At 41.0% G+C, this 21,740-nt stretch overlaps 2 protein-coding genes across 5 annotated transcripts in view; one reads left to right on the forward strand and one right to left on the reverse strand.

Moving 5' to 3' along the window:
- MRPL22 (mitochondrial ribosomal protein L22) lies at positions 1 to 8,075 on the reverse strand. 3 transcript variants are annotated; one of them, XM_080398166.1, is made up of 8 exons: positions 7,974 to 8,075; positions 7,843 to 7,888; positions 5,826 to 5,961; positions 3,785 to 3,850; positions 3,200 to 3,277; positions 2,292 to 2,361; positions 826 to 1,058; positions 1 to 694 (listed from the first exon to the last, which is right to left on the reverse strand). In XM_080398166.1, exons 1-7 carry the CDS (start codon positions 7,999 to 8,001, stop codon positions 847 to 849), a joined length of 636 nt encoding a protein of 211 aa, XP_080254292.1. In that variant the 5' UTR covers positions 8,002 to 8,075; the 3' UTR covers positions 1 to 694; positions 826 to 846. The 3 variants fall into 3 exon arrangements, with proteins under 3 accessions (XP_080254292.1, XP_080254294.1, XP_080254293.1); XM_080398168.1 differs by lacking the exons at positions 7,843 to 7,888; positions 7,974 to 8,075 and adding an exon at positions 7,583 to 7,827; XM_080398167.1 differs by lacking the exon at positions 1 to 694 and having other exon boundaries at positions 765 to 1,058.
- Positions 8,075 to 21,740, forward strand: part of GEMIN5 (gem nuclear organelle associated protein 5) — an 18,534-nt gene continuing 4,868 nt past the window's right edge. The window contains exons 1-23 of one of the 2 annotated variants that reach the window (XM_080398145.1): positions 8,075 to 8,276; positions 8,495 to 8,649; positions 9,139 to 9,320; positions 9,829 to 9,980; positions 10,186 to 10,317; positions 10,502 to 10,634; positions 11,082 to 11,241; positions 11,846 to 12,058; positions 12,763 to 12,848; positions 13,353 to 13,447; positions 14,072 to 14,208; positions 15,413 to 15,486; positions 15,885 to 16,066; positions 16,168 to 16,307; positions 16,764 to 16,935; positions 17,192 to 17,419; positions 17,927 to 18,040; positions 18,476 to 18,604; positions 19,199 to 19,294; positions 19,587 to 19,724; positions 20,275 to 20,422; positions 20,548 to 20,667; positions 21,520 to 21,730. In XM_080398145.1, coding sequence (XP_080254271.1) covers positions 8,126 to 8,276; positions 8,495 to 8,649; positions 9,139 to 9,320; positions 9,829 to 9,980; positions 10,186 to 10,317; positions 10,502 to 10,634; positions 11,082 to 11,241; positions 11,846 to 12,058; positions 12,763 to 12,848; positions 13,353 to 13,447; positions 14,072 to 14,208; positions 15,413 to 15,486; positions 15,885 to 16,066; positions 16,168 to 16,307; positions 16,764 to 16,935; positions 17,192 to 17,419; positions 17,927 to 18,040; positions 18,476 to 18,604; positions 19,199 to 19,294; positions 19,587 to 19,724; positions 20,275 to 20,422; positions 20,548 to 20,667; positions 21,520 to 21,730 — 3,348 coding nt within the window. In that variant the 5' untranslated portion in view covers positions 8,075 to 8,125. The remainder of the gene's footprint in view (positions 8,277 to 8,494; positions 8,650 to 9,138; positions 9,321 to 9,828; positions 9,981 to 10,185; positions 10,318 to 10,501; positions 10,635 to 11,081; positions 11,242 to 11,845; positions 12,059 to 12,762; positions 12,849 to 13,352; positions 13,448 to 14,071; positions 14,209 to 15,412; positions 15,487 to 15,884; positions 16,067 to 16,167; positions 16,308 to 16,763; positions 16,936 to 17,191; positions 17,420 to 17,926; positions 18,041 to 18,475; positions 18,605 to 19,198; positions 19,295 to 19,586; positions 19,725 to 20,274; positions 20,423 to 20,547; positions 20,668 to 21,519; positions 21,731 to 21,740) is intronic. The other variant, XM_080398146.1, reaches the window with a different exon arrangement.

Below are 21,740 nucleotides of genomic sequence, written 5' to 3' on the forward strand. Positions count from 1 at the left end.
TTAAATCCAAGGAGCGTTTTACTTGCCTCAACACTACAAAAGCAATTTGTTTCCAGACAGTGTAGAATAATTAGTTCACTCTTCACCAAGACAAGCTTTTTTCCATATTGTGCCTGTTACCCATACTGAGTTTCCAGAGAACAACCTGAACTCCATGCACGTATCAGACTATTAATGCCATGGTCAGAATCAAGAACAGTTTCATCGTGTTTTAAGTTTTCACCACCACTTCCTTCTCTGACAAACTAAACATTGCCACCTACTGACTCTGTCAAAACCTGATGTTTAAATGACACTCCCCACTCCCAGACACAATGCTGAAGATGCACAACAGCAACTGTACAGAAAGAGCACTAAAGCCCATATCAAGAAACTATAAATTGATGACTGATAATCTCAGCTATTATTGTTACTTGTTTTCTTCCAACGCTGTAACTACTTTGTCAAATTTTAGTAATTTTAATCCAGGTCTTGATCTTGCAATGTGAATATCAAGCACGCATTTTTTACAATAAAAGACCCAACCTTAAATTCATGCAACTGTCTTATGTGAGGACAACCACAGCTCCTTACAAGCTTTATAACAGCACCGGATATTCTAGATTGTATAGTCCAGGTTAGAGCTTGAATGCCGTGGTCCAGGTAACTCAGAAAAAGTAACATCTCTTGCTGCTTTTCCAAGATTTTCCCATACCTACGGTTTGACAAATAAGAAAAACCCCTATGGTTATTCTTGCATCATGCAGCTCCAGCAGCACCAAAGACAGAACTAAAACATTATTTTTATTATTCTTTCATATAATTACATTGTCAAACAAGAAATACCTATATAGTCACAAAAGTTTGTCACAGTGTATTAATAAGGGTTCTGCTTCGCAGCTGCTGCACATATTCTTTTGCTTGGTCAAAACCAGTCTTTGGTGGCTCTGGAGGAGGAGGAGGACCTTCCACCAACTTCACAAAGTAATGGCACCTGACGATTTTCATGATGCCAAACATGCCTTTGCCATGGTAACGGATCCGCTTCATATAGCGGCCTTTGCCTGCTGTTGACTCAGCTGAAGGAAAAAGGCGGGGGGGAGAGAAGACTATTCAGTCAAGAATAAACTACTACACATCTGCAACTGAAATACTGTCTTGACAGTATATTTTTCATGACTGCATACGAAAAGTTCATTCTACTCAGGATTCTCTCTTCCACCTTTCTTCTATTACATTTAGTGGATTACTGCTAGAGGAATCTGAGTTGAATTAACACTTCAGGAGCACCAGAAAAGATGAATTTAGAAAGTATGCATGCAAAGATAAATACGTAGTAAAGGACAAATCCAAAGGAAGCTCATGGAGCACTTACTAGATTATATAGCTCTTTCTGAAGGTGGTATTAATTCCACTGCTTTTCAGTAGTTTGTCTCATGAATTTCTGTAGAAGTCTTACAGACTTCATTTTTCCTCCTTTCTTCCTTTATTGCATTCATCATGGGTATTTTCATTATCTACATGCTCAGTCCTGCACTAGCAGATAAACCTTATGGCAGAGACCTGGAAGGCTCCAAAGAATTCTAATCAAACCTGCTCTACAATCCAGGTTACTTTAAGCTTGAGGTCAACTTAATAACATTTATACCATATTTGGCAAAATGAGAATTTTTTTCTTTGGGACTAAAAACATTACAAGTAAACATTTCTCTAACACTTTTCTAGGCAAGAAAGTGCTGTAGTTATTACAAGCTTATCATGTAATCACCTATAACAAAGCCTTTTTTAATAAAAACTCTAGTGTCAATATTGATTTATTTTTATTCTGTTTCTAATAGAAGTTTAGATTCTGATCCTGCAAAACTAATAGTACTAGCCACGGACAAAGCTTCCAGCATCTATGTACACATTAAACGTATTAACATACATTAAAACGTAGTAAAAGTTTGCTTCTCATTTGCTTAATCTTTCATAATCATACCTAGCATCTTCCTCACTGGGACTTTCTGTTCACGTAGGGAGCAGAAACCCCACTTTGAGATGAATGCATCTTATAAACAACGCATCTAGCAGATGCCAGAGCACCACCAGTCAGACATCAACTATAACAAACTGATGGCTGAAGGCTCAGCAGCCACACTAACTTCAGCTGTGCTGCAAGTCAGAAGCACACACCTTTCATGTTTCGGTAAACACGAGTTTACTAGAAACCATCCTCTACTCATTTCTGCTGATTTGAAGCAACAACACTTTGTTAAGGATAAATTATTTTTATGACATTTTTCTGCACTAAAAATAAGAAGAAAATGTACCTATATGTAAATTTGATTTGAATTCCACATTGTGATTTCTTACTGCCATTTCCTGCGCTTCTAACAGGACCTGTAACCAAAGGAAAAGAAATTGAAATATTGAGTAGGAATTTAAGAAACGCTCTCTCTTATCTCTAGACAACAGGGAAGAAATTGCATGTTTAAGTCAGTAACACAAAAAGTATTCTATAGAGACCAGAACTCTTGAAAGACAACCATCTTTTATGTAAGTACGTTCTTTGCATACAGACTGAAAAAGTTTCAGGACTTTATTATGTTTTTTGGGAGGAAAGGGAGGGGAAAAGACGGTTGCCACCAGCATGTGTCAGCCATCCATCCATGGACCTCTGCCTAATCAGACATGAGACTAGAAACAAATTCCAAGGTAGGCAAAATGAACTTTTCAATACTTTCAGCTAATATAGGATACATCTTTGTCATTATTACGCCAGAAAGCGCTTCAGCCTAGAAAATGAGTAATTTGAGACTCCTAACAACTACACTGTATGAAAAACTTTCATGCCTTTACAGAACTCAGTCCTTTCCATGATATCCTTCATCTCTAACAGTTTTAAGAACCAAAGCACAAAGATGTAGCAGCCATTAGTGACAAGGACTCTACATTATTTACCATGAACTTAACACCAAGCATTGTTAGAGAGGGTACCCACATGTAATTTATTATCATTACAAGTTAAAACAGCCAGCACAAGTGATCTCAGCATATTACCCATAAGTCACAACATTACACAATGGCTACAAAAATACGTTGTTTGAACATGCTCCCAACAGGCTTAATAGAAGCATAGAAAAACACAGAAACAGAAGCATCTCCAAACTTCTGGTGATAGATACTGATTTTAAAATTTTATTGAAACTAGGAGTGTTATAAGAATACTACTACATACCTCTTTGATCACCTTTGCTCCCTTTTTATCACTAAATTCCAACTGAGCAAGAGCCTGATCAATGGACATTCCTTTTATCTGCAATCAAAGTGATAAAGTTAATTTTTTTTTCAATTACAAATGCTTCCCTTCTCTTACTCAGAAGACAGTATTTAAATTATTTTGTTATTATAAAAGAGCAAATCAAAAGACTTTCGTTTCCTTAATTACCATTTCTTCAATGCAACATCTTACATACAGAACTTCTGAGCTAAATATTGAATAAATCTTGATAAAACATTCAATATTTTTTTCCTTATGAGAAAAAGAGCCCATTACTGCCCTTCACAGTTCCCTTTGCCATCTCCTGCTAGGCAGAAACCAACACAGAAATTCTTCCATAGCGCATAATCTGCATATGATCCTGGGTACACATCTGAAAGCGTACTAGGATAAAGCAGCTAAAACAAACTACAAACAACTGTTGGTCTGCACAGACGCACATGAAGATGCTGATTAGACTGGGATTGAACTAGGCTGGTAAGGCAAATATAGCAACTAAATTTTGCATTCTAACAAATACAGTCCAAAGTGCTTTTTGCTTACCAGTTTTGCCAGATACCACATCTTATCTTTGCTATATTTTATTTCCCTCCGACAGTGATATATTTCCTATGTGCAAAAACAAAGTTAGAGGATCAGTAACTTTGCTGTGAAAACAACAATGCAGCACACACATCTGCTCCACAATCTATTTTCTTACTAGGAATAAAATCAGCATGACTCCCCCTGCAATACCATGACTGTACCAAACCAGGCATAAGCTTCTGACATTTGAAACTGAAAGCATTGAAAAAAAGCAGCTAGCACACAGAAAATTTTACTACAATCTTATGAGAATTAGTTTATAAACAGAAATCCCTGAAAAAGATAATCAGAAGATTTTTCATCATTTTTTCCTTCCCTCTTCCCGCCCTTTTGAAGCAGCCTAAGGCTGACATGCCCATTCGGTCTTCAAAATATTACTCTGCTGTCAAGTCAAGTTACTGGGATAGCAACTAAATAATACCACCAGAACGAACTTAATTAGCTTTTCAGAACTGAAGAGGGTTTCAAGTTTGATTGGTATGAAGAGCTGTCTCCAGAGAGCCATTTAACATTATTATTGTACTAACAGGGACCAAAACTAGCTAGTAAAATTTAACATCAATAAAAATTTGAAAGAGATGGCATTCTTTAGGAACAGGTGAAAAACTGATTTAATAAGCAAGCTGGTCAATAACTGCATTTTTTACATGCACTGCATTAGTCAGCACAGTACACAGTATGCATTTCTACATCCTAGGCTATGATGTTCACAGAGCAATAAATGCTCATGGCCCACAAAAGCATGTGTCCAAAAAACCCCTATTCTTTTGAGATGCAAACACTTTACTGAGCAGTGTGCCTAACGGGCCACAACACATTAATTCCCAATGAAGAACAATTACAGAAAAAGAATTCCAAAATATCAGTTCTTGACAGTAAGGAAATACTGAAGAATTTAACTAAAATTCTCATGAGTTCTGCTGTAGAGAGAGCAGCACTAATTAATCACTTCAGTGATCCAATAAAAAATGGTTTTCATCTGCAACAAATTAAGAAGCTTGCTTCTGTTTACATTTAACTGTATTTCCCAGTTATAAAATGATCAGTAAGAAGGGACAGGGAGAAACAGGCATAAACCTACTGTTATCAGAAACTAATCTGTTATGATTGCATTTAAAAAATTGACTAATGTTACTTGTGTTGACTTTTCCAAAAGTTGTCTTGAAGAGCTATTAGAAAGCCCTACACCAAGCATACAGGTAAGAAAAGAAAATTTTAGCTTCTTTGCTTCAGTTTATGGCTTAGTAAAACACAAGTTATTGTGCAACAGACTGAAGAAACCACCCCACTGTACAGTACATATAGAATGGCTTCCTAAGGAAAAAAAAAAAAAAAAAAAAAAAGACTCCTGCAATCACATGCCACATCTGACTCACACGTCCCTCCCCACATAGTTTTAGAACCTCTTGGTCCACATTAAACATTCCAAGCAAATGCTATGATAGAAAACAACCTCTGAGTAGCTTCCCTAAGGGAAGGCCACAGCAAGAGGCAACACACTATCAGACTTCAGGGAATCTATAATGCAAACAAATTTAAGAAATGAATAGCGTGCACTCTATTGTACCTACATCAAACAGGCACCTCTAGTTCCACTACTTAGCAAAAGTCTGTGCACAGAAGCAACAATGCAGTCACTTTGTTCTCTAGTTATTTACTGTCAGAACAAACAGAACAAATGCATAATGATACATTCTGGGTAATTTCTTCCTCCTTGTAGTTCAGAGACTTCTACAAAGAGTGGATGGTATACCTTTACAGTCTGCATCACATATCAGGTAGATGATCAGCTGCAAGCAACCTGAAGCTCCAATGTAATTTAGAAATGGAAAGTATTCTAAGTGATGCTAACTTTTACAATATAATTATGCCAAACTGACTAAAATCTTAAACAAACGAATAAGCTGTCAAACTAGTGCCTTGTGGAATTGCCCAGAGACAATCTGTTCAGAAATTGCTAAACACAAACAGGGATGGAAATTCATAGGTGTATGCTTACAGCTGGTCTCCGAGGTTCTCCAGGCAGCTGCGGAGGGTAAACAATCCTGTTCTTTTTCTCCCACTTCCCAATTTTCTGCAGAGATGTGCTTGTGTGGATGCATGACAGAGGAAAAAGGCTACTGGATGCTAGCCACCTGCAAGACACGACCAGTCTTCACTGCTGAACATTGGAGTTCTTTGTCCCTGCCCAGTTTATCTGGAAAATTGTGAACTTACCCGTCTTGATAAAGAGAACTGACACATTTGATTACTCACAAAATAAAACTGTCCACATTCTCTACAGTTTACATTGAAAGGGTTTTTAATTCAAAAAGTAGCCTCAGGATTCCTAACCTAACTGGTCATGAACCAGAACTGACATTGGTACAGCATGAGATTCCACATTAAGTGTCTCCAGATCATTGCACAGACAGTCACCTCTTTCTTCTTACGTGGGGTTCATTACTCACAAAAATAACTTATATCTTTTCCAAGACCATCCAATGCTTATTTAACTTTTACCCACCCAACAACATTTTTAGCAGTGAAAACTATCCTAGTTTTTCAAGGGACTGAGTATCAAGAAAGTATTAGCGTCTCATAAACATTCTAAAATTTGAATGGAAAGATATCCTGAACTATTTTCAATATGCAATCATGTCGATGCAAGACAGCTGATCGCAAAAACCCCTCAGTTTTCAGTCAGATCACCCGCCTCAGTTTCAGAAAAACCAAGTTACATTCTGCCCCCCACTGACTAGCTAAAGCAGTACGCTGGGCGGCCACTCGCAACTACAAGAAGTTCAGGACCAAATACTGCGAGTTTTACTAAGGCTTGAACGGCTTTGTGCAGGTAACCACACGGTGAAAAGCATTTTAAAAACAACGGGCAAACAGAACACATTGATTAGTTTCAAAAGGGCACTGTACACCATAATGTTTTCACATCCTATCAGTAGGGGGTAGCATAATATACAAATTCAAATGTTATGGAATATTTTTAAAGGTATTTACCAAACCCTGTTTATTCGTTTAATGCTTAAAAATTCCACTCATCAAGACAATTCATCATCACCAGACATAATATCACCGATTAATACAGGAAAATATTTGACAAGCACGTGAATATCATTTTACAATTTAACATGTCAAGCAGTATGAACTTAGTAGTCTTCCTGGTATTAACAGAACACATTAATAAATTTGATGAACTAAGGAATCTTACATATTCTCTCTCTTAAGGTAATCCAACCTCATATGAGGAGCAACTCTATTAATCACAGCTTTAAGAGAAGTAAGAGAACACAAACACATTTTAAGCAAAAGAAAACAATGACAAGCAACAAACAAAAGTACTTCATATATGAGTAAGTGGAACAGTAAAGAAAAATCTGAGCACCTTTCTAGAAAGAATCATGCATAAGTAGCAACTGGGAGATATACAGACTAGAAGAACAGAGTAAAACAATTTGGATGTAATTCAGTTCAAGGAAAGGCAGTACCCAAAGCGCTGCCAACATCAGCCTATTTCTTCTTCCTTCAGTGACACAGGTCTCTGCAATTTACCTCCACAGGCCCTAGTGGAGACCAAAGCTCTGCACTTTTGAGACTCCACATCAGCCTTTCTTCTGAAGTCAGGGATATAGTCAGCTATGACTGCTACTCCCTCAGCACAGCTCCACCATTTCCCCAGACTGAAGAGAAAGACCAGTAACTACAGAAAAAGCAACGACTGGGGATAGCGCAGAGGGCAGCAACACGTACTATGTTACTGACCCGCACCATAAAACTGGAGCAAATCTGGATGCCCGATAGAAAGGGGTCGAGAGAGAGGCATCTCCATCACGCCACAGCCTCCAAGTTCCCACAAAGGCACTACAGAGGCACAAAGTGACCTTTCCCCACAGCTCCGGGGCAGGGCCAGAAGCCAGCAAGAAGGCCGAGCCTGACGACCGGGACCTCCAGGCCGGGGACCCCCTGAGCGGGGCGGCTCCTGCTCCACCGCCTGCTCCGGACCGCGGCAGAGCCAGACTCACCTCTCCGGCCGCGCCCAGCCGAGGAGACGGCGCACCCAGGCACCACCTAAAAGGGAGTAGCACGGTGAGCGAGGATTGAGCAGACGAGACCCTCCGAAACCAGCGCTCCCGCTCCGTCCCCTCAGACCTACCCGCGCCAAGGGCCCACGGCGCCGCCATCTTGCCCGCCGCGCTTCACGGCAGGCGCTCCGGGGGCAGGCGCGGTGAGGCGCGGGGTTTGCGACGGTTTTGCGACGGCGTGCGCGGCTCTTGGCGGCAGCGCCGGCGGCGGCCTGACGGGGCCATGGCGGCGGCCGTGCGGGTGCTGCCCGCCTCGCCTAACTGGTACAACAGCCGCTGCAGCGATGCCAGCAGCGATGGCTGCCTTTTCGGCTTCGCGGCGAGGCACCGCGTCTGCCTGCTGGATGTCAGCGCTGCCACACCCGCCTATTACGGTACGGCCGCAGCCCGCGGGGACCCCGGGCCCTCCGCGGCCCTCCCTGACCCCCCGCGGTTTGTGGGGCGCTGCGGGGCCGCCCCTCCGCCGGGAGCCGCCGTGCCCCGCTCGGGCACGGGGTGGGTGGGCGGGAGGCGGCGGGAGCCCCGGGGGGTGGGCGGGGAGGCCCTGTGCGCTGACGGCGGGGCCTACGGCGCTCTCTCGCTGTTGGTGCAGGGGAGCTCCTCGGGCACACGGACCGGATCACCGGGTTCGCCTTCTGCCAGTGCCCCGGGCAGAGCAGCCTCTGCGCCAGCAGCTCCGACGATGGCAGCGTCAGAATCTGGGACGCGCGGGCGCTGGCGGCCCTGGCGGAGTACAGCCTGCACCAGGTAGGGGGGCAGGGCACGGGGGGGGGCGGGGGGGTCCTGTACACACAGCAGGGGGATGGTACTGTAACCAAAAGGGAATTTCAAACCCGTGGAATTAAAACCGTTGAACGCTGCTGGGCAGCCTTTTGTTGTCGCCTGAGGTCTGCGGTGATGTTGCATCACGTTAATAAGCTGTTGTTGCCATCCAGGCCTCACTCGGCGTGTCTGCTCGCGGCGTGTTCTCCTTGCCACTTAGCGCAGCTCCGTAAAATCTTTTCAGCGAGGTGCTGTTCCCCGCAGGGCAGACTAAGAACATACATTCGAACAGTTACTGTGACCCAGGACACCGTATCGGCAAATACATCGACTGTGCCAGCGCCCTAAAGAACTGAAATACTTTAGAACAAACTCAGCTGATGCTGGGGAGCACACACGGATTATTTTCTGCCTGTCATTCTCTGTTAGATGGTGGTAAGGCAGCTTTAAATGTGTTCAATTCTCTTTCTTCAGAATGCAATCTCAGCATTGCACTGGTCACCTCTTGTGAAAGACCTGATCGTATCCGGTGATGAAAAAGGTGTCATTGTTTGTTACTGGCACAACAGAAGTGACAGCCAGCAGTTCTTCCCAGAGCCTCGGACAATTTTCTGTCTCACTTGTTCTCCTCATCATGAAAACCTGGTGGCAGTTGGGTAAATATTTATTACATTTTGTTTTCCATTCTTCTGCAGTAACCTTATTATGAACTTTTGCTACACAGTTGTAAGGTTGATTTTAAGAGGTTTTGGTGGCTGGTTTTTTTCCTTCTAACAAATGAGAAATAACCTTAATATCTGATAGACCTGCAAGACACAAAAATCCATAACAATGTAAGGGTCCAGGTTTGGTTTGCATCTTCAGAGTTTCTTAAAACTGGGGGTTTTTTCATTACACTTGACTGAAAGCTGTATTACTAATGAATTGCTGTCATTCTTGAAGCCAAACGTACTTGTTGCACCTTTCAAAAAGGCAGATGCAGGTATATCTGTGCTGTACTGGAGCTCCCGTTGACCATCAAGTCTGCTAGTCCCATTGCTGCTTGTGATTTGGCTTCTCTGTATTACAATGATAGCAGTTCTGGTAAAGAGCTCACAAGTTAATTCAGATTTTATTCTACAAGGATCTAACAATCTCTTCATTCATTTAAATCCCTGTTTTTAGCTACAAGGATGGCATGGTGGTGATAATTGATATCAGCAGGAAAAGAGAAGTACTTCATCGGCTGAGAGGCCATGAGGATGAAATACATTGTCTGGCCTGGTGCCCTGTGCCTGGTGAAGAAAGGTTACCTGCTTGGCAAGATGAGCTCCAAGGTATTTAGAAGCAATTGATGGTTTGTGAAGTAATTTTTAGTTCATGTAAATGTCCTAGAAAATTGAATTCCTTCTAGGAAATCAGTAAGTAACTTAGCAAAGGCAACTGATGAAGTATGTTCTGATGAAAATCAATGTATTTTCTGTTGATTTCTATAAAGCTTTGAATTTTAAAGTATAATAACATGACTTCAATGGTATTCAGTAGTTCCTTCAGGGGAAGGCAAAGTTCCAAATGGGGAGCTGACACAGGACTCAACCACGAAGAAAGGTTGTTACCTGGCTTCAGGAAGCAAAGATCAGACCATACGAATATGGAGCTGTACTAGAGGCAGAAGTAAGTAAGATGAATACGTGAGATGAACAGTAATAGTATGGTGGAGGAGTTCTTCTCTAACTGCAGCCTTCATTTGCTAACTTGATAGTTTAAAGCTTGGGGAGCATATGCAAAGCTTGAGATTCACAGGACTTCTTTTTAATTATGATGTACTGCGTCTATACAATCCCTCTTGGTTCCATAGGTGTAATGATTTTGAAGTTGCCACCCATGAAGAGAAGAGGTGGAGCCATTGATCCTGCTGTTAAAGAGCGCATTTGGCTGACTGTTCACTGGCCGCCTGGTCATTCCACAGAAATTGTATCCAGCTGTTTTGGGTAAGTAGGGCACACAGCAGCCTGGGTACCATCAGTAATTGCAGATGCATTTATTGATAAGGAAGAACTGGATAGGAAGCATTGACAACCCCTTCCTCCTTCCTTCCTGGTATAACCAGAGAGGAGACAGGCCAAAAGTGGGAGTTCAGATTTCTAGAAAACTACTGTTTGGCTGATAATCTAACTGAAAGTTGACTGCTGAAGGTATTAGTTGTGGTTTTATCCATCCACTGGGAGAAAATTACATCAGTTCTCATTGTGGTTAACTATCGATATAATTTGTAAAGTGGTGTTTGCACGTGTGTCAGTGTATAGGCACTTGTAGTAGATGTGTGTTTAGCAGTATTACTTTTGTACATGCAGTATGTATATGTGTGATACAGTCTATATATAGCCTGTGTTACTCTTTTGAAGTGAACAATTAAGTACACATTTTACATTTTGCAGAGGAGAACTGCTACTCTGGGATTTGACCCAATCCGGAAAACGAAAGTGGACTCTTCTAGGATCTTCAGAAGGACAGAATCACTCCCGAATTGTGTTCAACCTGAGTTCTGTGAAGCATCAGGACAAAGAGCTCCTTTTTTCCATTTCAATGGACAGAGATGTAAGAATCGTTTCTAAAATTAACATACAAATAGCTGTACCAATACCCCTCTTAGGGCCACAGATTTTTTTCTTAAAGTGGGTTTATTACAGCATTTTGTAACATCATTGCTTAAAATTTGTTCTGAGCACAGGCTGTGTATATGTTTGTGAGTTTATAAGCCCAAGCTCTTACCATGGTAGAGTGAATGGTTATAATATTCTGGACTTCGATGGTAAGCATTTAATGAAGGGAGTTTACTATCTCTTTTTTTTCCTGTTTGTTTCATTTTAAAATGGCCTAATTTTCCTTCTTCAAATCATTTACTTGTACAAACTAAAGCATCTGTTTTTTCAAAATTTTAACTTTTTGCCTTTTACAGGCAGCAGTGTGCCTCCTGTTTTGAAGTCAGAAGTGGACCATAGTATTAAAACATAGTCCATTCCATTAGAGTCTTCCAACTGTTGCAGCTCAGTCTGTGACATGTAATCCTCTAGGTGCAGATCACATACTGTGTCAAGCCTTGAACTTGATCCTTTGATTATTCATCTCACTCATGCTTTGTTTTTCCTTGTCATACCAGTCACTAAATTTAACCATTTCTTGTTCCTTAAATATTCTTCAGGTGAAGTGTTGGGACCTATCAACTCTCGACTGTAGCTGGACCATGCCCTCACTTGGGGGATTTGTCTATAGTCTTGCCTTCTCCCCTGTGGACACAGGCTGTCTTGCCATTGGTGTTGGAGACAGTATGATCCGGGTGTGGAATACTTTGTCCATGAACAATATTTATGATATTAAAACCTTCTGGCAAAGCATAAAGTCCAAGGTTACAGCAGTAAGTATGATTCTAACTCCCTTCTAACTCCCTTTTTTTCTTTCAAGAATATTTTTCTCTCTCTAAAGAAGGCTTTTCCCAACTAAATATAAAGCCAGGCTCTTCCTTTTGTACTTGATTCTTTTGATACACAATGCATTTAGAATCTGGCAATGAATTTTTAGCCCTTTTTACAACCCTAGTTGCTTGCATTAAATCTAGTGAAAATCAGCTGAAGTCTAGCTAGCTGTTACATTACTTTTCCACTTTTATCCTGCTTTGTGATCCCTCCTTGCTTCATCCGTGGCTGCCCTTGCTCTGCTAGGAAGTTTGACACAAAAGCCAACGTGGATGTCGTTTGGGTTTAACCTCAAGTTAACCTGGTAAAATTGCTGGCAGCAGTAAAACATGGTAGTTATTCTTGTTCACATCAAAAGTTTTCTCACCACCCTACCATATTCTCCATTTCTGTTTTGTAATGTAGATGTCAAATAGCAGTTCAGCAATTTTAATTCTAGTTCCTTTTATCTTACACCACTAGCTGTTTGGGGGAGAGACTTTAATACTCATAGCAGAGAGATCAAGTCAAGTGGCTGTTGTTGGAAGAGTGGGTGTAAGGGATGGTGCTTGCTCATCCGTTTCAATTTTTTCCTTTTTGTTTGTTACTTGGAAATAAGGTGTCTGTAGTTTGTGTCATTGTGGCGCTCTCTCTGTTTTGCTTGCAGTTATCCTGGCATCCAACTAAGGAAGGCTGCTTGGCTTTTGGAACAGACGATGGAAAAGTTGGCATATATGACACCTTCTCCAGCAGGTAGGAAAGTAGCTTTCAAATTCATCAGTGTCAGATCCTGGTATGTTACCATGCATAGGTGGTGTGGTCTTTCCCGAGGTATATCTTTACTGTTAGACAAGAGTAGGATTAAATTAAAATTAGTCAAACAGTTGGATTTTCAGTGCATCTTTTAATCTCTCCATTATGTCTGTCAGCTTCTAAGATAATCTTTACTTAAGATACACTTAAAATTGCATGACTAGAGATCACCTGGACATCGGTCAAGGAAAACTTTAGCCAGGAAGACATTTTCACAGAATGAAGAGCAACATGGTGATGAAGGTCATCAGGGCAGTTACGATTTTAGTAGTGTCCCTACAGGAGGTGTTAAAGAAGGCCTGGTTGAGCCGTGGCTTTAGTATGTTAAAGCACTTGGTGTCTGTTTTCACAGCTGGAAATATGTTGCCTTGATTTTTTTTTTCTTTCTTCTTTTATTTCTCTGCTGAAATCTGACTGCCCCTGCTTCCTTTTCTTCCTGCCCAGTGCTAAGAATAAGCCACCTCAGATCTCCAGTACTTACCACAAGAAGACTGTATACACATTAGCCTGGGGGCCTCCAACTCCACCTCTGTCTTCTGGTGAGTCTTCCAGCTCAAGTAGAACACCCATGCAGTGCACACAGGTGCCATGAGGTTGGTACGCTCTCCCTTCTTAGGAAAAGGAGCCCTATTTGCTTGGTAGCAATCCTTGCAGCTAAGAATGCGTTCTGCTTGACGAATTGTTAATGACTTTGCAAGGGAGCAAAACAATCTCCTGGTTTTGAGTTCTGGTTGCTTCAGGAAATAGGTGGGAGTGGCATACCACACCTCTGTGCTTACTTCAGAGTATTGCAGACCACTAACTGTCTGCATGGGCTTCCTGCAGTAACTGCAGCGGATCAGATATGGGCCCCTTAGCTCCAGAAGAGTATTTCTACCATTTGAACTAAACAGAACAGCTCCATTAGCTCTTCTTACACAACTTGAACTGCCAAACTTTAAAGGGGATTTTAATGCTTGTGGTGATTGTGCTGTGGAGAGATCTGTTAGTAGAAATGAGAGGTCCTTTCTGAGGATTGTATTGTGAGAATTTCTTGCTGCCGCATCACAGGCAATTAAAGTATGTATATAGCCTTTTAAAATAATGTTTTGATTTACAGTGGAAGCGATTACTTCTGGGAAGACTGGTGAACATATATTTAGTTTTTATTCTCTGTTGGATAGGAGAAGAAGGTGAAGAACCCTCTGCAACGTTATATAGTTGTGCTGGAGAAGGTATTGTTTTTCAGCACAACCCCTGGAAGCTTAACGGAGAGGCAAATGACATCAACAAAGTCATCAGAGACACGAATTCAATCAAAGTGAGTATGATTCTGAGGGGGTTTTATGGATTTGTGGTAACCGTGTCATAGTTTCTATGGCCTTGTATTTGTGGATCTGTGATTTTGCCTTCATGATGTGTCTGTAATACATAAAAAATCTGAAACCCACCATCTCCACCAATGAACTTCAAAGACACCTACTGACTCAAACTATTTAAACAGATCGTGCGTTTGCCTCTGAAAAAGGGTCTTCCCCCCCACCCCAATGCCAACATGGCACATCTGTTGCTGGCATCAGTTACTTAATTTTCTACTGTGTAATTTACTTAACTAGAAAAGTTAAATTGAAATGCCGGGTCTGGTTTGAAAGCTGTGTGTCACTGTTTAAAATAGTTAGATCATACAGGGCTTTCCAGTTTCAAAGCACTTGAAGTAATATCCTGGATAATGTCATAGCTTAGATCACATGGTGGACATGCATGAGTTAACTACCTTGATTTCTCTAGGTCTCTTGTTTTCAAACATTAACTTTTTCTTTTTAAAATAAATTTTACCATAAAGGCAGTCATGATTTTGCAGGAGTCTGTTTCCATTTACACTGCAGCTAGTGCAGAGTGGTAGGTGATAACTGACCATAGCAGCCGCTCAAGTTCAGTCATTTCTTAGGTGAAAGTACAAAATAAGTGAAGTGGGTTAGATCTTCAGTTGCTTTAAGACAGCATAAGTTGACTGAAGTCAGTCAAGCTATATCAATTTATATCAACTCGGTTTTGGCTTCTTCCTTGAGTAGAAGGCTTACTGGGGGTTAAGAGACTAATGTTTCAGGCAATGAAACGATCATTTATAGGCATCTAAATTGTAAGTAGCTTTCATCTGAATTAGAAAGAATAGAAATAATTACAAATAAACTTTCATTTCCTTTGAAATATGACAGAATTTGCCTGCAATGTCTGAGGCTTTCCAAGGAGCATAAGGAGATCAAGCATCAAGGTTCTACTGGAATCCAGACAAACTTCCTTTGAGACATTTCACTAAATGGATAAAAATAATCACTGGTTCTTGCATCAGTTCATTCAGCCTTTAATTGCTGAAGTTTAAGTTGCTGCTTCAAAAGCAATGGACCCCTTTGTGCCTTTCATTTTGTGCTTAACTGCAACTCTGTCTAGTTGCCAGTCTTGCTAAGCTGAATGTATGCAAGAGACATGTAAGGATTTTTGGCAATAGTTGTGTCTTCTTTCTACAGCACAAACTGCCTGCGCGTACAGAGATCAGCTGGAAACCCGATGGCAAACTCTTGGCTCTTGGCAATGAAGATGGGTATGTTTCGCCTTCGAGGGTAGGGTGGTGTATGTGCTGACCTTGACTAGAATCACTGTAGTGAAGCAAAAGTACTTGTTGTTACCCTGGCTTTTCTCTCTTTTTTTTCACTGCCAGTGTATTTGAATTGTGATAATACAGCATTCCCTGCTGTTACCAGTTTAGCCACTCTTGGCATGGAGGATCCACATCAACACTAAATTATTTTTCAAGGATCCGCTCGTGGTTGAAATGCAGTTTTGCTGATGTACTAAATGAGGGTTAGTGTTGAATCCAGAAAAGAAAAACTCATTTAGTTACTCTGTTTCACGTTCTGTAATTCTGCTCATGTAGGATAACAAAAAAATTCCTGTTTCACTGACTACTGGAATTCTTACACTGTTGTTCTTGCATTTCAGCTCAATTGAAATATTTCAGGCACCAAACCTGAAGTTGCTTTGCACTATCCAGCAGCATCATAAACTGATTAACGCCATTCGTTGGCATCATGAGTATGGGAGCCAGCCAGAGCTGAGTTACTTGATAGCATCAGGCTCAGTCAATGCCACTATTTACGTGCATAATCTGAAAAGCGTCATAGGTAACAGTTTGCAGATTATATTTCAAGTCTTGGTATCTTGTTTTGGTTTACTTCCAGTTTGTCTCGCTGGCCATACTTGAACCTTTTCTTTTTTCTTTCAGAGAGCACTTCAGAAAGTCCTTTGACAATAACAGAGCCTTTTCGAACCCTGGCTGGGCACACAGCCAAAATCACAAGTCTTTCCTGGAGCCCCCACCACGAGGGAAGATTGGTGTCTGCTTGCTATGATGGCACTGCACAGGTATTGTTCTACAGCCACTCAGAAGCATATTTCTTTTTTCAAATCATCCATTCTGCAGTGTTTTGGAGCCAAGCTCACTAAACAGTAAAGCTTCTTTTGTAAGATAGACTACTGAATTACTGCAAACTTACCCTTGGTAATCATCTCCTGGTTCTGGATACCTGATACGCAGGTATCAGCATGTTTTTGCGACTTGCAAATTGATTTGAGTTGAGTCATTACCATTTTCATACTAGCACTTTTGGATCCTTAAAAAGAGAAATGTTAGGCAAATGTATCCATACAAAGAAAGGAAGCCCTGAATTTTCTCTTTATTTGTGTGTCGGTATTTGAAATACATGTGTAAACACCCCAAAAAGAGAAGCTCCTACAAATGCAACTCACTGGAGAGAAAATGCAGAGTATTAGGGGAAGATGAGACTTTCTGAGTAACCAGATTTCTTTCTTGTTTATAAGGTATGGGATGTTATGAAGGAAGAGCCACTCTGCAACTACCGAGGGCACCAGGGCCGGCTGCTGAGTGTCCAGTGGTCACCAGTGGATTCAGATTCTATTTATACAGGAGCAGATGATTTTTCTGTTCACAAATGGCAAATTTCAAAGCAGGAGCATACACAGCCTCCTCAGGGTAAGTATGTTCAAACAGAAGATCCTTTCCTGAAGATGATGTTGGAGCTGGGAAATAGAGGGTTGCCAGGTTGAAATAGTATGAAATAGTTCTTACACAGAATTCCAAGTCTTCCTGCTACTTCAGGAATATACTGTGTCTAGGTTTAAATTGAGTTGTATCTGCATCTGGAAACTAAATGTTGATCTTGACAGACAGCTAATACACTAAAAACCTCTACAGATCGTATCGGGGTAACTTTTGCAACCTTTTACAGGCAAAAAGAGTATAGAATTAGAGAAAAAAAGAAGTATGCAACCAAAAGTCAAAGCCAAGAAGAAGAAAAAGCCTACAGGAAAGAGTCCAGCCAAACAGGATCTAAGTGATGTTATGAATGGAGATGAAAGTGTGAAGGAAATGTTGCTAGAGGAAAATGGAGTGTCGGACCATGAAGGAGAAAAAGAAGCTCGGGAGGCAGAGTTGCCTGCTGAAGTCCCCATGACTGGTAATAATCAAATCGTCTTAGTTCAATAGTTACCAGACTGTTTAGCCCTCAGAGCTTCACCAAGTTTGGTATTTTCATGCAGATTTTCTTATAATAGTTCTATTGAAATAGTCCACTCGAAGGAAATGCAGTTCTGGAATGCCTTTCATAATTTTCTAATCTAGTTTGGGACTGACTGTCTTTAAATAAGAAGATTCTGGCCTAACAAAGTTGCTGTCTTTGGCCTGAAACAATGTACTTTTTGATCAGTATTGCCTTGCAGTGATAAATCTTACACTACTGGTAGACCTTCGTTAGTGTCTGTTGACATCTTGTTTATCATTCTGAGAGTCCTGTAATGTTTTCTTAGTATTTCCATTCCCTGAAAATATACAGTTATATGACAAAGCAAAGTTTGGTTTCTGTATATTTCTGAAATCAATGTAATAGAACGTGAACATGTCAAGTATTCTGCTATGGGCTTTTCCATACATTCTTTTTCTGTTTTTTTGTTGCTTAACTCCACAGTGTCCAAGGATACATCTTCATCTGCATACGATTATTCTTCGTTCAGTTTGCCAAAGCCTTTTGTGACCCAGAAAGCCACTCCTGTGAAAAAGGATCCACCTAAAGAGAAACCAAGTTAGTATGTTGTAGGGACTTTTAACAGTCCTACATCAAGGCAGAGTTCCTCATTCTAGGCTTGTGTTTGGCTGCAGCTTCCCTTCCAAATGTGACACCAAATAAGTGCCAGAGAAGGCAGAACGTGCTTGTAAAATCTTTTAAATGTTTTAAGTTGCTGCTGCTTTTATTTGCCCTGCTTGTCAGGTCAATTGAGTAGTTGTCTAATGTGGGCACAGATACTGCCTTTTAGTTGCTAGTTTCATTTCAGGCAAGATGGGCAGAAAAATAGGCAAAGTGATCAGTATTCAAAAGTAAAAGTTGTCATAATAGACGTGTATGTGGCACTTGAGCATCTGTTTTGTTTTCCTGTGTGAGGAAGAGGAGGTTTTAGAATACAGTGGAGAGTTCTGCTGTGATTGTGCAGCAGCAACTGAAATGTGTCTGATTTTTCAGCCTCTGATGCCTCTCTGAAGAAGAGGAAGCCTCGTTCTATTCTACCCTTCAGCACGCTCATGGATCACAGATCAAAAGATGAATTGCATCAGGACTGCCTGAGGCTGGCTACATGTCTGAAAACCAAAGGTATCGCTGTAAAACTAAAATACTTAGAGGGCAGGTGCTCTAAAGCATTCAGAAGCATGTGCCCAAGGACTTAACTTTGACCACTAGGCTTTACTTTTTCTAAAATCTTTACTCTTATCAAATTGTGTGACTAGTTGCGGTCTCTTATCTAACTTCTCTTGCAGAGTTTCAGTACTGTGTAGCCACTCCAGACAGGTTTTGAGTAGGCTCCTATGTTGAGGAGATAGGGTAGAATTGTCTGCATATGTGCAGTGTTTTTCACCTTCAGATATATATAATATGGGCAGGAGACAATAAGCCATGAGGGAGATGTTTATATTCTCACAGTATTGTTCCTTAGAGCATGCAAAGCTAGGTTTGATTTAGAATAAATGTTCTGCACAAACCTGGTCCTCCTAATCTAATTTGTTGATCTTCAAATTATTAAATCTGCTATACTATCCTATATACATATATATCCTGTGTAAAGGAAAAAAAGTAGAAGACAAGTATTTGCCAACAGTTGAGGATACTGCAGTGGTACAGTGACTTGGCAGGTCCCAGTTCCCAGTGTTGTACCAAATCTTAAATCTTTGTTCTTTTTATCTGATTTAGATAATAATGACGATGTGTCTTCTGACCTCAAGGATCAAATCCACTTGGGGCTGTTCACAGACAGGGCTTCTGTGCACAAGATGATTGATATGGAAGGTAAGTGGAATAATGAATCCACTTTGACGATATGTTCATTGTAACTGTTACATTCAAGGAGAAAACAAATGGGGGAAAAATGTTTGAATTTTCTTTACTATGGATTAAAATGTAGGATTAAGAATGCAGGTCTGTGTGAAAAGACCTATTTTACCCAAATAGTTTTTATGTCTTTCTGATGCAAACCTGAAGCACCTCAATTTTGAATAATCTCACTTTTGCCAAGTTATTTTACTATGGCAAATAATTCTGTCGCATGCATGCTGATAGGAAGTGTGTTTGCTTCCAACAGGAAAACATCACTTGGAGAATGGGCATCCAGAGCTCTTTCAGCAGCTCATGTTGTGGAAAGGAGATATGAAGGGTGTCCTCCAGGCAGCTGCTGAGAGGGGAGAGCTAACAGACCAGCTGGTAGCAATCTCACCCATGGGTATGTTCGTTCTTGTAACAACATATAAGCAGATAGAATTAGCTCCCAAGGGTAGCCTCATTCTGATTATTCTGGGTTGGAAATTCCTGGTTGTCCCAAACTAGAAGGAAATTGCTTCTTTAACTGCCTGATAACAAAAATCAAACACAAAACATATTCTATTGATGATAAAGACCTGGATGCTTCCACAAGTGCCCTTAGGCTGGGACAGCAGGAAACAGAGTGGTTTCCTTTGGGATTTCCTGAAGGAGCAGACCCATCCTTCCAAGCACAAGGTTGGTTCTTTACAGTATGTACCAGTCCTTCCAGCTTGCTGTTGGCTTAAATATGCTTTTTAACATTATTTTACTGGTAGTGAAGTTCTACAGTCGCGTTCAAGCCCTAGCTTTGCCCTGTTTTGTTGACTTGTATTAGGATAGTTAAGAAACAAGAAACTTAATTTGGGGCAGAGAAGAGGTGGATGTTAAAGAAACCAGTGATGATGTCATCCCACAGAAATTCTTCCAGTTTTAAAACTTTGCCTCCAATTGTCTTGCCTTCTCTTTTGCAGTTGGCTATCAGGCCTGGGTTTGGACAGTAGAAGCCTTTGCAAAGCAGCTGTGTTTTCAGGAGCAGTATGTGAAGGCTGCCTCCCATCTCCTGTCCATCCACAAAGTGTATGAGGCTGTCGACCTCCTGAAAGTGAACAACTTTTACAGGTTACTGTATATTTATGCTTAGGATTTGCTGCTTTTTTTTTTTTTTTAGTGGGGTAGATTTGACATTTTGGTTCACTTTTTGTACACAGTCAATAAACTTTTCTAACTGGTTTCTCTTGCGTTAGGGAAGCAATTGTAATTGCCAAGGCCAGGTTGCGTCCAGAAGACCCGATTCTGAAGGATCTCTACAACAGTTGGGCAGCTTTGTTAGAGAAAGATGGTCATTACTCCATGGCCGCCAAATGGTGAGTTTTCCTGGGAAGAAGACAGAATTGGTTCCATGCCCAAAACAAAGAAGGTTCTTGGTTTTGTAGCAGTTGAAATCTGTTAACTGGTCTGGCCATTATTTGCCTAAGGTGCTTTCTGAGCCTGGTCTCAAAGCAGCTCCAGAGGGCACTTCAGAGCAGATGGTCTAAATGCCATACTACAGTAGAGCCATTTCTTTCTACAGACATTACTAGAAGTCTTTGAAAAACTAGTCTAGCAAGACTAAGATTAGGATGTATATGAAAAGACTGTGATGTTTTCAACTTCTCCGCTGGAAATGTGCGGTGCAACAGTTCATCTTTCGTTTCTTGAGGCCTTAGCCAATATCCTAATAAACCTGATGGGTTATCTTCCTCCAGCTAGAGTGTTTCAGATTTGTGACTACCAAAATTACTAATAATGCTTCAAATATTTTGGCTGGAATAGTGTCCTCTGCTTGACACTGGTTTCAGTTTTGGCATTTTTGAAAGTGTTCACGCTTGTGAAAAGGTTCCAGAGAAATGCAGTAGGGATAAACTACCGCATACAACCTTTGTCACTTCCATCTATGTATTTGTGTTTCTCATCCAAGCCAAGCACAGTGTGCACACCACCAGAGGTTTTAGTCCAGGTTATCAGGCTGTGTGACTTTTCCCTTTGTAGCTTTGCACTGGATCAGGTGCGCCTTATGTCTATAGTAAACTTTGGTAAGGCAAAGTGATAAGAGCTCTGAGAACCTGTGGAAAATACAGATTTATCTTCATTTATATGTTTGTCCTGCTGTATTGTAATACAATTTTAAAATGGTATTTTCATACTAATCAAGTTGACTTGTTTTTATCTCTTTCCAGTTATTTGGGGGCTTCCTCACCCTATGATGCAGTTAAGGTGTTGGCAAAAAAGGGAGATGCGGCATCCCTTAGAACTGCTGCTGAGCTTGCGCTGGTATCTGGGGAGGAGGAGTTGTCAGCAACTTTGTCTTTCAGATGTGCCCAAGACATGCTGTTATCCAGGAACTGGGTGGGAGCTCAGGAAGTCCTTCAGCAACATAAAACTTTATTTGTGAGTCTGG

The sequence above is a fragment of the Falco punctatus genome (assembly GCF_963210335.1).
Source record: "Falco punctatus genome assembly, chromosome: 8".
NCBI lineage: Eukaryota > Metazoa > Chordata > Aves > Falconiformes > Falconidae > Falco > Falco punctatus.

Excerpts from the sequence above, each read along its gene's own strand:
- MRPL22 (XM_080398166.1), bottom strand. The coding sequence starts at position 8,001 with ATGGCGGCGCCGTGGGCCCTTGGCGCGG. Across the intron at positions 3,851-5,825 it reads GAGAACCTCGGAGACCAGCT|GAAATATATCACTGTCGGAG; the intron begins GTAAGCATACAC and ends TTTTGCACATAG. Across the intron at positions 1,059-2,291 it reads CAAATCAAATTTACATATAG|CTGAGTCAACAGCAGGCAAA; the intron begins GTACATTTTCTT and ends TTTTTCCTTCAG.